This window comes from Mesitornis unicolor, unplaced genomic scaffold, assembly GCF_000695765.1.
Source record: "Mesitornis unicolor isolate BGI_N332 unplaced genomic scaffold, ASM69576v1 scaffold47225, whole genome shotgun sequence".
Taxonomy (NCBI): Eukaryota; Metazoa; Chordata; class Aves; order Mesitornithiformes; family Mesitornithidae; genus Mesitornis; species Mesitornis unicolor.
Genome location: NW_010184345.1, coordinates 12,597 through 29,680, shown reverse-complemented (window position 1 = coordinate 29,680; position 17,084 = coordinate 12,597). Strand labels below are relative to the sequence as shown.

At 38.8% G+C, this 17,084-nt stretch overlaps 1 protein-coding gene across 2 annotated transcripts; it reads right to left on the bottom strand.

Moving 5' to 3' along the window:
- Positions 1 to 4,105: 4,105 nt before the first annotated feature.
- On the bottom strand, positions 4,106 to 16,819 carry NUDT4 (nudix (nucleoside diphosphate linked moiety X)-type motif 4). Of its 2 annotated transcripts, none has more exons than XM_010184433.1 (4): positions 16,713 to 16,819; positions 8,691 to 8,735; positions 6,206 to 6,290; positions 4,106 to 4,600 (listed from the first exon to the last, which is right to left on the bottom strand). In XM_010184433.1, the coding sequence occupies exons 1-4, from the start codon at positions 16,764 to 16,766 to the stop codon at positions 4,398 to 4,400; spliced, it is 387 nt and encodes a 128-aa protein (XP_010182735.1). In that variant the 5' UTR covers positions 16,767 to 16,819; the 3' UTR covers positions 4,106 to 4,397. The 2 variants fall into 2 exon arrangements, with proteins under 2 accessions (XP_010182735.1, XP_010182736.1); XM_010184434.1 differs by having other exon boundaries at positions 4,120 to 4,600; positions 6,206 to 6,293; positions 16,713 to 16,817.
- Between the last annotated feature and the right edge of the window lie 265 nt (positions 16,820 to 17,084).

Here is a 17,084-nt window from a genome sequence, read left to right as displayed (position 1 = left end):
CAGGCAGTGCCTAGCTTAATGCCACAGCAGTACTGAGGCAAAAACAGTGTTGAAAATAAGAGGTTAAGATTAATAAAAAAATCTAAACACGTTCAGCTTAAAGATTCTTACCACCTTCTTCCTCAGTCTTGGAGAAGTTAATAACTTTTCTGTTCTGTGTTGTGCTCTGATACACACACGCTACTCCTAACTTGCACTTCTCCTCCACATGATGTATGGGAGATACTGACAAGAGTCAGCCATAACTGTGGTAAAACTCTCAAATCTGGAGAAGGATGTGTGGTAACTGCATGTCAGAAGTCACAGAGAGGAGGGACAGAGTATCTGTGACAGCTCACTGATGAAAGAATGTGGAAGAAAGCAGGTTTGAAAAACAAAACAAGGCATGAGGAGGTGGGTCTGCAGCAGCAGGCTGAGCTGTGGCAGTGCTGTGAGCTGGGGTGGGTATTAGAGTAGATGTGTTGTAAGAGGGAAGTGGGGCTGTGGTGTCAAGTTCAAGGAAAAGAAATCTATTCCTTGTAAAAGCACAAAGAAAATGTCTGGCTGGGTAGGATCCCAAGCCATAAGTGGTGGCAGATGGGGTGACTTGAGGCACGTAATTCCTGTCCTGTTGTTACTCATTCCTCCAGCACAGGGCTAGAAGGGCCTCTGGTCTGATGGGATCCAGTTGCTCTCAGTTGTTGCTCAGATATTAAAAAGATGTCTGTGCTGCATTGGGCAGGTATGAGGACAGCAAAAGGAAGCACAGAGTTATTAATCTCATTGGTGTGGGTAGGACAGCTGTGCTGAATCAGCTCTTCAGAGGTCTCTGCCACAGGGCTACATGAAGTCAGTACAGCAGTGGGGCAAGAAGTAGGAAACTTTAGATGAGACTGAAGACTTCTGCAGTATTTGCAATGGAATGACTACATCATCCACAGGACTAATTTAGATTTTATTCTGGTATTTCTCAAATATAAAAAGTCAAAATTCTTACATCAATCTTTAAAGAAAATCCATGCAAGCAGGTCAAAATGTTTACAACTTAATTTGCCCCCCCCCCCAACCCCTTCCCTTCAGTTTTCACTTCACAAACCATGTTGGTAAGTAAACCAACTGTTTGCCTTTCAATTCTTTTTCACAGCACATTAACAGACCAATGCTAGGCTAAGTCAGGGGTGCAGTAAGCACCAAAATAAGATTTTACATGTTAACAGCCTCTCTGCAATACCTCAGTATTTCTTGCAGTGTTTAAAAGCACAACCATTTCACTTAATTCTGGCTTCTCGTGACTTCAAACTTTAAGGCTATTTCTATTTGATACCACCATAATTTAAGTCATGATAACCTCAAAACCTAACAGCCAGGAAAAGCAGCAGTACAAATGAGACTTTTTGAAAACTGCAAATGACAACCTGTCTCTTCCCTTTCTCCTCTGGAGAGCCCAGTCTGGATACATTGTACAGAATCTGACAGGAGAAAATTCCAAAATCTGCTCTGTATGAAATAGGTTTGGCCCATCTAAATAGAGATGGATGCAAAACCAAAATGCTTCTACATTTGAATTGATAGGTAGCAGAAAAAAACTTCACCTTTCCTATTCTGATTTTCAACACAGCCCCTTTCTGTTGAAGTTCAGTGTCAGACTGCATTAGGACTGAAGCCATAACCACTGCTTGTTTACTACAGCTGTTTCCTGTAGCATAACCAAAGTGTTTCCAATTTACCTTTACAATTCACTGAACACTTATCTTTGAAAGGGAGTACAAGTCAAACTAAGCAATAGAGCTTCATTCTGAAGGTTGCATAGAGACTGAAGAGATTTATACATTGAACGCTGTTTTAAAAAACCCCAAACCTGTCTGGCACTACTGAACAGCTCAAATGCGTGACCAAAAAATAACCAAAATATTTATAGGCAATCAACTCTGAGTTTGTTAGCAACAGCAATACTGTACATTTTTACATTATTATCAAATACATAATTCAAGAGTTACAAAATAAGATCATGCATTACCACTAAATCTCATACAAGCTTGGATTGGTTTCATTCCAAGAATCTGAAACGGAGACAGAAGCATTTTTATGAATAAGAACTCAAACTCTGGATTCTTGTTTTTGCTTTCATAGGTTCTATATAATCTTGTTACAAGAAAGCCTGTACAAGTTTGCTCAATTTAAAGTGTTAAAATGACTACTGAACAAAAAAGTGAGCAAAGTGATCAAAAAAGGGAGCTCAATTATTCACTCTTGTAAAGGCAGCTTCAGAGCCAGAGGTACCCTTACACACCGTGGGTATGATTTTAACAAAGATTGGGCATTCTCCAACATGCTCAACTACACCTTCTTCTGTTTTGCCTGGCAAAACAGTGCTTTTGCTGTAGACCATTCAGTTTAAATTAGTGAGCTGAGCAAATGATGTCTCAGTGCAATGTAAACACACACACGTGCACTGCTGAAATACCAGCACTCCTTCCCTAGGCCCCATCTCCTGACCGAAAGCAAGGATAAACTGTTGGTGATACTCCCACTTTCAGGTGCACCTGAACAGAGCTGTGTGTTCTTTCCAGTTCTGGAAGTGACCTGGAATAGGAGATAGAGATGGAAAAGCAGCATCCTACCCAACATTTCACAAGTCTGCAGCTCTGTGGCTCATGCCTCTTGTCAGTAGTATTTATGCCTCTTCAAAGAGAGCAGCTCTAAGAGATCAGAACTTCTGTCTCCTCAGTTTCACCGCATTTACATATGGCACAAGATTGGTTTTCTAAGGAGTAACTTGTGGCAACAACATTTTTCCTAAAAAAGTGTAACAGCACAAAAAAGTTTAATTTATAGCAGCATTTTACACAATTTGTGTTAAAAAAGTAGAAGTTAACCATTTGTGTATTGAGTAACAAAAGGTTTAAATTACATTTATTTTCCATTTTACACTCACTATTTACTAGTTGGACTATTTACAAAGGTTCAAACGCTGTGTAAGAGAATGAGCTTTACCCAGAATAGACTTCACACGTGAGGTAATGGTCTACCTCAACCTCTGTTTTGGCTGGCTAGAGGAGGTACAGTTGGGTTTAGATCCTAGAAAAAAATCAGAATTAGGATGTTCATATTAATTAGATTGTGTTCTTGTAGAAGAAAGCCATACACACGCACATACACAAAGAGAGCAATCCTATGGTAAAATTAAGACTAACAGTGGATTTAGTCTTCATCTTTTTGGCTGAAAGAGAAGAGAGAATAACTAAAAGGGCAGGAAGTTGTCAGCTGTACCCCATTTATTCCAGCTACATTTTATCAAGAGGACAGCTTTTAATTCAAGAAGCTAAAGCAACTGATGTTGAAACAGTAAAAGTGAAGTATTTAACTAAAACCTGGGGCTTTCAGCACACCTTCTGAATGAGACGAAGGAATATTATTTCTCCATTAGTATAAGCAGGTATGGACCCACCTGTCTCTAAGCCCAGGGGGTACCACTACTCACTCCCGCTGGGCAAGACACCTCCACACATGCTTGCTAATGGACACCTCCGTAACGCAAGGGTGCCCCTTGGGTTGAGTCCTACTTTCCACATTTTTAAATGACGACAAACTGCAGAACACTACATAAGATGCTTCTCAATGAAGATTAGATGGTTTTGGAACCGGCAGTGTAATGACACCGCAAACAAAGCATGTATCAAAATACTAAAATGAAGTAAAACGGGGGAAGAAGGCTCTACAATGCTTTTCATGTAAGTTTTCTGACAGTTCATCAGCTGACCAAGCTATGAAACAGAAGTATGGTGGACAGTTTTGGTACTTGCAAGACAAAGTTCTTGTTCTTGCTCTAGTCACACATCACATGAAGATTGCATAGGACAAGGCAACCTTTTTGATAACTGAGGCAAGCAGTGCTTAGTGTTGGTATCCTTTGCTCTTGACAGGCTGAATGTGGTTTAGTGCTTTGTTGTAGTCACACTCCCACAGTCTCTGCCTTCAACACACCCATTTACCCCAATACCATACTAGGATCTTGGTGCTTCATCTGTGGATACCAAATAAGAGTTTAGGATAAGACTATTTGCTCAAGCTTTATTCTAAGTACTCTCACAGAACTACTGACTAAAACTGGCTACTCTTAAATAAGCTGAACACCACAGAGATGCGTATTTTATTTTAGCAGATATGGAAATTTATATACTCAAGTTTCTTTTCATTTTTAGAAATGGCCTATTAAGGCATCTTAAAAAAATCCATATATGGCTTTGGTTTGCTGAAATAGTATTTTACATTGTTAAAAAGGAAAAATATGGTCAAATAAATTTGACATTATGACACATTCACATATTTCACTTAGAACTGACAGTTACACAGATGCCTACATGTGATCACAGATGTCTCCCCTTGTAATGACATGAATAAAAAGGTAATCCAAATGTTTATCTCACAGTAGAGGGCAACCCAGAAGTCTGTGCAGAAGTGACATATAAGGAGTTATTATCTGGAAGAGGAGGAACCACAGAGTTTCCATTAGTGGGTGAACAGCTCAGTTTCAGTTTTTCCAAGTACTCTGCATGAACAGGCTTGTGGCACTGAAGAACCTTGATCGCATCTTCTACTTTAAACCATTCTCTTTTCCTTCCTGATGAAGTATAATCCACAAAGAAAAACAGTTATACATTTGAAACAGCACCATTTTTGATATCTGATCATTTACTTGTTCTCATTACTTTTACTTTAGAAGTTCAAGTTGTTTGGCAAAAGATACAGTGAAAAGTCACTGAAAGAGCTGATGAACACGAGATTCGCTTAAGCTTACTGAAATGAACTTCATAATAAAGCCTTTCAGATAACTCTTGAAGCAGATACTGGGCAGAAGATCCTATGACTGTTCATGTGCTCCAAAAGTCATACCTAGTCCTTACAGAAAAGGATATTATTTAAATGACTTAATACACATAATCCACGTATGGAGTTATTCAGGTTAGCCTTAAGTTTTCAAAAATAATATGCCTTATACCAGTGATATTTTTAAGTTCTAAGACATAGAGATAGCCCTAAGACTATCTTTCTTATACAAGTAAGCCCTTTAGAATTAGAGGCCTCTGAAAAGACTTACAGACAAGGTCAAGAATAGCATTGTTAACAGTGGGATTAATTCTACTTTTCACTTGGCTTTACAGCATTACAGGTACTACGCTTGAACATTATTAAGACATGCACAACCTGCCTGTTTTAAGACCAAGGTCTGTGGCCCCACCAGGGCTGTTCATCCAGCTATCATCGCACTGCCAGCAGCGCTCCCCAGATGGGAGCTGGCAGTAGCCCCACTGCTGGATGCTCCCCTCTACCCCACAGCCTGGCTCTAAGCAGGAACAGACCAGTCCTGTCCTCAGTTTCAGGTTAAAAAAACAAACTAAAACTGAATACAATCCTGTCCCTTGCCAATATTGATCCTCTTCAGTACTGGATCACTGATCATTGCTGCTATGTAGCAAACCTGACATGCAATTAATAGGGTGCACTCCCTTGATGCACCACCTCCTGAAAAGGGCAAAGCAGAACTGATCAAGGTAGGATGTCATTTTTTATACCAATTCTTAGTTAACTGAAATTTCAGCTGGACAATTACACTGCATGAATTAAGCAAAACCAGTTAATGCTTACTAAATTAAATTCAAAGTAGAAGATCCATATGGCATCACAAAATATGTTAATTTAACTAAACTGCATGACAGTGATATCTGTATAACAGAGGTATATATAGGAATAAATACATCTTAAAGCCAGCACTATCACTTCTGAAAAATTAGGCCAAGGTAAAAGTAAATATTAGAGATTCTCCCTACCCCCCCAGGAGAATAAGAACCTCATCAAAACTTTCCAAAGATTTTTTTTCAAAGACACCTTTAAAAACACCCTAGAGTATCAGACAGCAAAACATCACAGTTCTTTAAAGAAAATAATTCATCAGTATAGTATTCGGCCTAAAAAACCCACAAACCTGTATCAACTAATACTGACATTTACTCCATGTTAATATTTAGAATACGCTGATTAATGTAATATAAAAAGTAACACAATATGTAGTGAGTAACCCTAGCTATATGTGCATACAAGTGTGAAAGAATAGCATCCAATTTCCAGTAATTTCATTTCATAGAAGAGGATTAGTATTCCCCCCAGAATTGCTTCAGAAAAGGAAATAAGTTTGCTTAATACATTTTAATGTAGGGAATAGGTTTACCTATATTAACTGAATCCTCCCAGTCTTCCAGTATTTCCGTCACAGTAAGAACATAAACATACGTCCTATGCTTCCGATCCTGGTTCTGCTTGAATATCAGAAGCAGAGGTTTTAATTCACAGAAACAAACAAAAAACCAAACACCAAAACACAATACCAACTTACAGACTTGCCACAACTGTAAAATTAGAAATTACATACCCTGCAGGATACTTGACAGCAACACCTAGCTTTTATTTTCACTGAACATCTGTACTGAGTATGCCCAAAAGGATGGGAAAAATGAAGTTTTATTTGAAAGAACAGCTATTCTATTTTATTAGAGTCATTAAAAAAATCCCAATAAACCAAAACAAGCTAATTTGAAGATCATAAAAGTTGGGACTTATCTATGGTCATCCAGTTTAATATTAGCAGCTGTCCACTAGCACTGCCCATTACTTATCTTGTATGTATGTTCTAAGTATCCACAGTAGAGTACATTTGCTAAAACTGTTTCTGCAACTCGTGTTCCTAGATGAAAGGGTATTAAAAAGCCTTTGCAAGATGCAGCAACTGCATCACGTGGGCCGGATCATCTGTGCAATGCTGGCTATAAAGTTTCACTCAGTAAGTGAGGCAAATTAAATGGCCTATGTTTGCAGTCATGACAAACACAAAAATCATGACCATCTGTTCACTTGACAGGTTTGCCACATTAGCAGCACTAACCTCCTATTTAGAAAGTGCATGCTTTTTGACCAAGGCCAGTCAAATAGAGTGTGACAGAGGCAGGGCTCTCTGGGCAGGGTCGCTGTATCACAGCCAGTCCATGTAGACATGGCTCCTCGCTAGCTCCAGAGCAGGACAGCAGTGCACTCGTAGAGATGCTACCCTAGAAACCAAACCAATCCCCCCTTGGAAAAGAGCAGAGCTCCTAGAAAACCCAGGACCATCTACAATTACAACTATATTAAGAACTAAGAGATGTTGTGCCCTAGCTCTCTTTACAGATGGTTTTATCCTTGTGCCAATAACCATTCCTACTTAATGCTGTTTCACTACAAGCTTAGTGTAGTTTTAAACTGTTCTCCTTTACTATGAAATAAAAATACTCCAAGACAGTTGTTTGTCAGTATCACTATTAAAGGGAACAAATATATATATTAAAATTTAAAAAAATTCTGGCTGTAATTCTAGAACACAAAGACTCAGCACCCTAATTTCCATCTTCTCCTTACTTCTGTGTTCAGGTCACAACATCTGGCTCCCTCAGTGGTGCTAATGACTGTCTATGGGGCTATGTTGTGAAACTGAATTAGGTCCTTGATTTAAGTTAGCAATAACCTAGGAAAGTGCCACACATAATTTATCTCCTCTGGTCTAGATGGTGACAGAGGGCTTCAGAAGAAGAGACACCTAAATTACTAATGAATCATCAGCCCTTGCGGCCTCTGTTTTAAGGCAGCAAGATGAGAGGTATCCTGTCTTTTTTTTTTAATTTGAGTTGGAAAATATGGAGTACTTCTGCAGACTAACAACAGAGTTAAAAACCGTTAAGTTCTTACTGTGTACAACCACCCAGGTGTATTCGCAAACCCAAAGCAATGCTACTAATCACAAACAGAAACTTCTCAAGTTTTGTCATGGTTTCCATACTTCACAATGGCAACACCTTTAGCACTGCATCAAGCAGTCACAGATAACCAAGTAATATTTCACATAGAAAATCTATATAAGGAATACACTGCCTCCAAAAGTTACTGTGGAAACTCATACCTAACCAGTAGACTAAGGGAGTTCTCTCACCCATCATACAGCACAACGTAATTCTGTATGTATTATGACCTGAAGACTCACACCTACATTTCCTGCTTAGGCTCTAAATAAGAGTAGACTGAAGTGGGCAATGCCAACACTAGAACAGAATTATATCTGGTTTACATCCCTGTGCTGTCAGTAGTTGAGAGTCTGACGTATACACTACAAAATACAAGTTTTTAACTACGTAGTATTGCTAAAGGTTAGATTTATCTGTAAATTGAAAGCATTAGCTTTATTTTGTGAATCAAAGTCATAACGAGATACTTCATATACAGACCTATCAATTTAGGTGCGTGTTACTTTTGCTAGTTACTTCAGCAAAATCTAATCCGACAGAAAAAGTCAAAATATTGCCCCAAAAAAGCTGTGTGACATTTCAGAAATCCTAGATCTATCCATGTTCATTTAACCTTTTTTTTTCAAACCTTCTACATGTTGTCCAAGTACAAATTTAATCTTTCCAGGAACATTCCAAGTAGTTTGAAATCTTCCTATTCAAGCTTTCACACACCATGTAACAGCTAAAGGAAAACATTGTCTAACACAGCATTTCTAGTAGCATTGCAAAATTAAAAGCAGGTAATGCTTAAGTCTGATTCTGTTGTGTAGATGTTAAGTTTCTGTAGTATCAAATCTCACAAAAAAGAGCATGGTATTTAAAAGGGAAAAGAAAATAGCTCACCTCAAATATCCCAAGCAGTCTGCCCAGCTTTCCCTTTACTCCAGCCTACAAAACAAACAGGAAAAAGTGTTAAAGTGTGCTTTTTAATTGAAAAAAACCCTAAAATATCAGTACCAGCCTCCTGCCTCAGCATAAGTGAATTACTCATTAGGGTTATTTAAGCAAGTGTTTTAACATAAGTTTTAATTACAGTGCTGCACTGCTTCTAGAGTTTCTAGTTTTAGAGTAATTAGAGTATCAGAACACAAAATCTTGTCCTAATGAGTGGATCAAAGAATACACAAATCTTTCAAGTTTTCCATCCAGAACAAAATACTGTGTTAATTACCATGTTCTTGTGAGTACTGTATTTTATTAAAGATATAAATGACATTCAGTACTGAAATAATCCAGGAAAGTAGCTAGGACAAGAGAGAATTTAAAGTAATATAGTAATAAATCAAGAGCAGGAGTCATTAAAACTCCATTGCTATTTTACACAGAAACTTAAGTACAGCTCTCCAAAATACACCACCAAATTAAATTGTAGGTTACTGGGTGGATCTTGCAGCACAATGACTTCACATACACTAGTTTTCATATGAAAGTAGCTTTTGGCATGTAAGCCTAAAACCAACTTGATGTCTCCAGTTATCTACAAACAGCTTTGAATTCTTTGTCTAGTTAGTAACGCTAGAAAAGGCTTTAAGTTTTGAGTTTTCCTTCAGCTTTCTGAAACAACCCCTATGTGTATCAGCTTGTGCTTAGTAATTTTTATCAATGCAGTTAAGGAGGTCTTTATGTTCTAAGCCTCTAGGGTTTGTTTTTCCAGGATATATAATGCCCCTTCCATCAAAAGTAGTGTGTGAACATCCATTTATTCTAAACAAATCTGATTCCATACACTTCAGAAAAAAAGCATATGTAGTCTACTGGTAGACAAAGCCATATTTAGGGGTTTTTTTGGTCTCGTTGTATAACCAATATTTAAAATACGGCTCCTTAGCACTAAGATGACATTTTCCAGCCTTCAGTCTTTGTTTTCAGCTTTAACCAAAGAAAGTTACTGATGTCTTTATATAAAGGACCATATGGATCCTAATTACATTTTAATGAGTACCTCTGACAGACAACTGGGCAGGCTTTAGCAGTAAGCCTAATCAAGATCTTGCATGTTTTCCGTGTCCCTCTTTTTAAAGAAAGCAGATGGCTGGTGTTATTTATTAAGCAGTTTTGATGAATGAAGCCTGATCACAGTCCCTGCAACTCAACAAGCATTTTGCTTATCTACAGCAAAAGCTAGCCTGAAGTTAATGCAAAACTACATCCAACATCCGTCTGGTGGTCTGCTGTGATGACAGAGATACCCCTTAGAGCCCATGAAGCTGAAATACATAAGTGGACCTGCTGCAGAAGTGATCAGGCACCACATCAATTAGGAAAGTGACAGAGCCTTAGTTTGGTCTGACAGGGTCAGCTACGCCACAACAGGCACTAAAGACTGCTTGTGCTTTACACTGGGTAATGCAAAAGGCAGACACACTGAGGAAATACTTAATTTTTACTGATCAGTATTAATTTCCTCAACATTACAGTATTTTTTTTAAAATAAGAGCAGCAGAACCTAAAAGACTACAAACTTACGCTTTTATCCTCAATTTTGGCCTTTTTTCATGCAGCAGTATCAAGGAATCACTACATCCTTTAAGATTTCTACTTTGTGGCAAACTGAAGCAACTAAAAAAAAATAACTCCATCATCCTATTCCATCAAAAGTAACAACATGAACATGTGGGCTCATGCTTTTTCTAATACTTCAAGTGTCCAAGTGTGCAGTTTTAGCTGGGCAAATTTTGTAATTTCTTCCCTAAAGTTGCAGCAAAGAACAAGGTTGTTTAATATCCTTAAGGATATGGCTTTAAAAGCATGACAGAGCACTGAGTGCAGACTCTGTAGGTTTCTCAATTATTAAAAAAAGCTTTTCCAAGTACCAAGAAACTGCTCTCAAGGGGACTATGCTCTACCAGAGGGAGGAAAAGAAATGACTCCCCTCTCACTCCAAACCCAAACAGCTGCCCCACCAACCAACACCCTCCCAAACTAAAAAACTTTCTAGATTTTATAACTTTTTAAGAAGTCTTAGCCAAGGTCTCATTTACATTACAAAGATTCCTTAAAGGCAAGTCTATGATGACAGGACTGCTGAAGGACAAAGAAACTCAGCATCAAGGGACGCAGGAGGGCTTTCCTGAACTGCTAAGTGGGATCTGACAATTAACTGAGGTCAGCACATGCCCCAAACACCACCGCCAGCTCAGTTTGCCAATACAGAACAGCTTTCATAGAGAAGTTTCTTCAACTTATACCTCAGTCACAATGTGACTTCATAATCAGTGTTACTCTAAGCAGAATTTACGTACTAGCTTCTCTATTCTCCCTCCAAGCATATCAGTGGTTTAAATAAATAATCTTAGCCAAGTAATTCTGGATGAAACAACTAGAAGCACTCTATTACATCAAGTGTAAAAATTCCCCAAAGCTTCTAAGGAAGCTTTTGTGCAACCAGATGTTGCTATATAAATGTGATTACTGTCACTGATGAAGCACAAAGATACGTGCTTCCAAAGTGTAGCATCATTCCTGACAGTAGCATCTTCTGAAACCTCTGCACCAAAAGTATAAAGAAGTAGTAATTAGAGTCTCATTATTTTTATGTGAAAGTAATATATTCAGTTGAATAATCCTCATAATTTAAACAGCACCATTAAACTGACTGGGATCTTTATATTTCTGAAGAGCTTTTGCTAAGAAAACTATTTCGTCCAGGTTCCTCCAGGAACCTTAATGTAATTCCTCCACAATGTGTGAAAATGAAGTGCTAGAGGACTAAGAAATGCTTCAGCTTTTTCCCTAGAAAGTCAAATAAAGGTCCCACTTTGCCAAGTGCAAATTCAATACACTGGTTAAGTTCTAGACTTTGAACCATTTTGTCTCTAATAAAAATATCTTTCTTCCTTTGGCCATTACATGCCCATGGCTGTTAAAAGACAGTTCTTTAAGTAAATAAAATCCTATAAGCTACAATAAGCCAGTGAGAGAGTCTAAACTTTGCGAGAAAAGCCTGGAAAAACAGCATTTCTGTTGGCAGACAAACTGTTGAATTAAGTGCTACACCCCCATAACTACTCCCTAAGGAAGTCTGTGAGTACTATGTAAATTAGGTCTCAGATCTTAATTTATGTCTATATTTTAGTATTAGTATTTCCCTCACAAGAGGGAAAACAGGCCACTTCACCCCATGATCTTTTCAGCCTGGAGGTCATTCACTGTCGGCAGCTGTAGAGGTGCTGCAGTCGCAGATGTGCAGTCAGAATTGCCTTTTGTTTCCTGTAGATGGAGCAAGAGCCATGCTGCAGTTTCAATTTTTAGGCTAACAGTCTACCAGAGCAGAAAGTTGCCTAAAATCCGAAATATTTAAGTTATTTTTATCTGCGGGATGTGCTGGACATCTTCAATGCCTAGGCTCCTGAAGGCACAGTGCATGACTATTTGTGCCCTTTCCTGCATACTCATAAAACGCAAAAGGTTCCACTGTACCTGCCACAGTCTTTCTGCTGAAAAGGTGGGAGTTTTATTTATTTTTACTTAAAATTATCTACCTAGTCCTAGTCTGTAACACCCAGTCATTTTTCAAATATTATATGCTCACTGGAGCAGATTCCTCTGCTTCCTTTGAGAGGTCTTGGACAATATTACTGCCATTTTCACTGTTGCAGCAGATTAACCTTTAAGATCGGCCTCATCTTCTCAGAAGCTATATTCACACAAATCTGTGAGGAATTGCATATTTTTGGTAGGCGTTTCAATATACCATTAAGTACAAACAAAGCAAGAGTCTCAGTTTCTTGAGAGATGAAGGAAGAAAAAGGAGTGAGAGAGTGCTTCAACCATTTAAGAGGCTGGACATCATCAGCTTGCCACCCTTATTATTTGTGTCATATTTCTCCTTGAACACTGCATGTGCAAAGAACTCCCATTTCCACCTTTCACGCTACCCAATTAAAGACTAAGCTCCAAATTCATTAACAGAGTAGTCCCTCATTTAGATGAAGTTTAGTACCTTTCTGGGATTGCTTTATGGTGTAACTTCATTTTGGTATCCTACTTTCAAGTTTGTAACAAACTTACTGTGCTTAAGGAACCTGACAGGTTATTGTAATTACTCTAGCATGTGAAATGGCAGACAAACTTAAATTAAATTCATACTAAACATTTAGTAGAGGTAGAAACCCAAATCAATAATATAAACAGAACTTAAGGATTAAAAAAAATATCTAGTCACGCACAAAGGCAAGACTATGGAGCAACTGCAGTGCATAGAGATCTGACTACAATGATCTTTGCGTTTTAAAACAAGGATTTTAAATACACAAGAGTTGGTTGCAAAGTGAGGGATATTACAGCCAGTGTGCTATCATATTGTGAACTACTGGCACTCCTACCATTAGGAAATGCCATTACAACTCCCACTATTTATTTCTCAACTTTAATAAATTAATGGAAACCAATGCTTAGTTTGTGCATGACCCAGTAGTGAAGACAGTTCAAACCAGTGCCACAGTGTGCCTCCTTTGAAGTTTATTCATTCACAAAACCCTTAACAGTTCACTTCACTGTACTGTGACCACTTGCCAGGTGACATTGACCTTAGCACAAAAATAGAAAGGGCATCCATCTCTAGAAAGGTGAGCATGAATTTCCATGGCTCAAGTCAAAACCCTGAACACTGCTCTGGCTTTTCTTTAAAAATGGTGCTCTGCAGTCTCGTGACAGCACACAAGATTCAGCCTGTAAATTGAGAATATTTTACTTTAGGGCATGAACTTTTAACATGCATTAGCTACACAAGTTGTCAAACCCTGGCAACTCAAACTGTAGAACAAGTGTCACCAAATGATTTTTGCTTATTAAAGCCCCTAACCTTTGAAAAATCTTTCTGCATTTGCAAACACACCTCAGAGCTGAACATGGCTGGCAGTCTGTCTTGCTCCAGAATACCATTAAAAATGTGTACCTGCTGTAGTGAAAGTGAGTAAAACTTGGTTTAACTTCGAGGAAAGTTACACAGCCAGCACAATTCATGAGCTTCAGATTTACTGAGTTCTTTTCTTTACCTTTAGAAGCAGTTTCTCTTGTGTATAAACACGGATGACATTGGCATTTTTCCAGTCATTTACAACATACAGCTTTTCTATCATGAAGCCGCTTACTGGCATTTTGATGGCAACACACACATTCTAAGCAGCTACAGAACACCATAACGTACAATCCACTGGAAAGTAATCCAAGCTTTTGCCTGAGCCACATCTTTATACATCGCTGTTTGATAGCACTCGAACAAACACAATCAAAAGAATTTAAGTGTATGAGTGAAGGAGGCTGACATCTGCCTTCAGGATTCAAAGCTGTGCAGGTTGCAGAGTACTGCAGTACTTGACCAGAACCACCACGATGTACGGGAAAGTCTTTGGCTTTGCCCTGATAAAGCAGTGAGGGCAAGAACAAAACTGAGGTATGGATGGACTGCTTCACATTGTAACAGCAGGTACTCCTAGTTTTCACTTTGTGATTTGCTCTATTTTTTTATGCCTGCTGGTGTGAAAGCATGTCTGAAGGGAAAAAGATCATTCAGAAGTAACTATCATTTTCATATCTGTATGAACCAGAGAAGTTTGTAGTGTCTGGGCAGTCTGTGCACTCTGACTGGGCTTCTACATTACTGAAGAAGTTTGTACTAAGGTAATACAGTATGATGTATCATCCGCTAATATACTATACCCATTCCCTAGCTATCTCAGCTTAACCTCCCTCAACACTCATGGCCCATACACTGCAGAAACCAGTGAGCAGAGCTCCAGCAAAGCCAGGACCTTGATGTGTTCCTCAGAGTATTTTCAGGACAGAACCATGTGTAGCAGAAAACTAATTGTCAGCTCCCATGTTACAACTCTCACTGCTGTACTACTTTGCTACAAAGTCAGCCCGAGAGATTTGTGCGTAGCACTGCATTCCCTGCAAGCTGAGGCTGGACCACTTGGGCAGATTTCAATAGCTGGTCAAACCACGACAGCAGCCTTGTGGGCACTGGTCTCTTTTCCCAAGTAGCAAGTGATAGGGTGAGAGGAAACAGCCTTAAGTTGTGCCAGGGGATGTTTAGAATGGAGATTAGGAAAAGTTTCTTCACCAAAAGCATTGGAATGGGCTGCCCAGGGAAGCGGTGGAGTCACCATCCCTGGAGGTCTTTAAAATGTGTAGATGTGGCACTTAGTGACATGGTTTAGTGGTAGACTTGGCAGTGTTAGGTTTATGGTTGGGCTTGAATTTAAAGGTCTTTTCCAACCTAAATGATTCCATGACTGATGACATACTATCTGCAGACAGGTTACTTCAAGATGGTCCATTCTTTACCACCAGAGAAAACCCACATGACTGCAGTTCAGTCAGCTCTAGTTAGACATGGAGATGAGATTTTATTATCCCTCATTTTGGCCTGTGCCAATGGTCCTGTGCTTTTTAATCCCACCCATCAACTCAGAATGGGAAGTGCCAGGACTTCTCCCCAGAGATGCAACTACTGCCTTTCATTGCCAGAATCCTAAACCTTTGCTCCTTTCCAATGGCACTAGACTGCCTGGTGGCTGTCTCCTTTGCTTTCATATATGGTATATTGCACCACTCAGAATTGGCTTCCTCAGCAAAACTGAACACAGATAGAAAGTCTGGAATAACTTTGTATCAGTGAGGCTTATTTCTGCTTAAACCTTATAGCATGAAGGCTGGTAAGAGCATTGAACACTGAACTAGCCTGTTCCCCACGTAAAAGGGGAGCAAGGTCATTGAATCACAGTTCACAGAAGATCCCATCTTAACACCAAAGAGCAAGCAGCATCTGGGGCAAGTTACATCTACATCAAGTTCCCAAGCCTTTAAAACTCAGCAGAACCAGTCTTAAATGCAAGCAAGGTAAACCACTATGTGGCACAGCTAATAAAAAATCATCATTAAACATACTAATTAACAACATTAGTGTGTTTTGTGAATAGTAGTAGTCAAACTGAGATGAGAAAACTGTTTAAGACTACCAGAAGCTTTGTTGTTCACTCACTTGCCAGCATGCATCAACTTCTGCAGAACCTTATACGTTCTATTTAAGAAGTATGACACAGAATTAAGTCGATCTGTAGTCATGCATCAAATAATTTCTAGCTAAATCAAGTGAATGTAGTTTTTCTTGAAGTTTGAGTTGGCTTACAGTGCTGCCTGTTAGATATTCAAGTAACATTTAACATTTTTAAGTTTTCCCAGGAAAAATAAATAACTAGTAAAAAAAACCCAGAATTTTGAATTTGAAAATTAGCTACTGTACTAGAGGGTGAAACTGCATTAATTCATCAAGACTTAAAACACTGTTTTGCCTACAAGCAGGGGCAGAGATAGAAGGGCAGACTACACCTATGGTACTTTATAGATAAACAGCCCTAACGAGGCTGCATTTAATGTGGCCTTTTTATTGTTGAATTCTCAACTGCTTAAATACATCAGTTACTAATATGTTTCATTTGGGATGTCCTCAAAGGTCTGTTTATTTCTTTGTTATATAGCTACACATGAATGGCTGGCTCACCTTCAAGCTGTTGTAGGAGCTGCAAATCAAACATTTTCTGCACAAACACAGAAGTGCTACACTACCATAATGTGTCATTTGGCATAAAGTCACAGTTCTACTTCCAGTAAGCATTGATACAGGCAGACAGAAATTTAGCTATGAAATGACAGTATGCTAGGAAGCAAGCTAATCAGTTCACCTCACCACACCATACCCCAATTCTGACACACGGAACTGCAGTTCTTTGAATTTCACAACCACAGATGTCTCAGTCAAATCCTGGATAAAGAAGGTAGAGTTCCTTCTTTCTTTTTGATTCCCATCTGAACAAAGCAGCAGATGCAAGCAGCTGGATATTTTTGTTCTCTTTTTGTTACCTCTTCATACACCTCTCTGACGGCTGCTCCCCCTGGCTCTTCTTCTGGTTCCATTCCTCCACCCGGTACAATCCACTGATCTGGATATCGGCTACTGCTTACCAACAGCACCTATAAGTAATTGCAGATGACTGTTAAATACAGCTTACAAGTTGGGAATCTCTGTACTATCTACTTTTTCAGCAGTGTAGCTATTCATCTGGACAGAAACATAATAGGCAACCAGGAGTTGCAAGAAGTGGGAAAAAATTGCAAAATTATTAACATCCAGTCTTCTTAATACAACTAAGTTAAGACAATGTCATGGTGATCTACTTGCACAAGCACTTGCATCAGATGCTTAGACACAATGTGAAAAATATACAGTACAAT

Bases quoted from the DNA above. Each gene is read 5' to 3' on its own strand.
- NUDT4 (XM_010184434.1), bottom strand. From the start codon at position 16,766: ATGGAACCAGAAGAAGAGCCAGGGGGAGCAGCCGTCAGAGAGGTGTAT. The intron at 8,736-16,712 runs GTAACAAAAAGA...TTTGTTTTGTAG, and splicing joins TCAGAGAGGTGTATGAAGAG to GCTGGAGTAAAGGGAAAGCT. The intron at 6,294-8,690 runs GTGAGCTATTTT...CTGATATTCAAG, and splicing joins GACTGCTTGGGATATTTGAG to CAGAACCAGGATCGGAAGCA.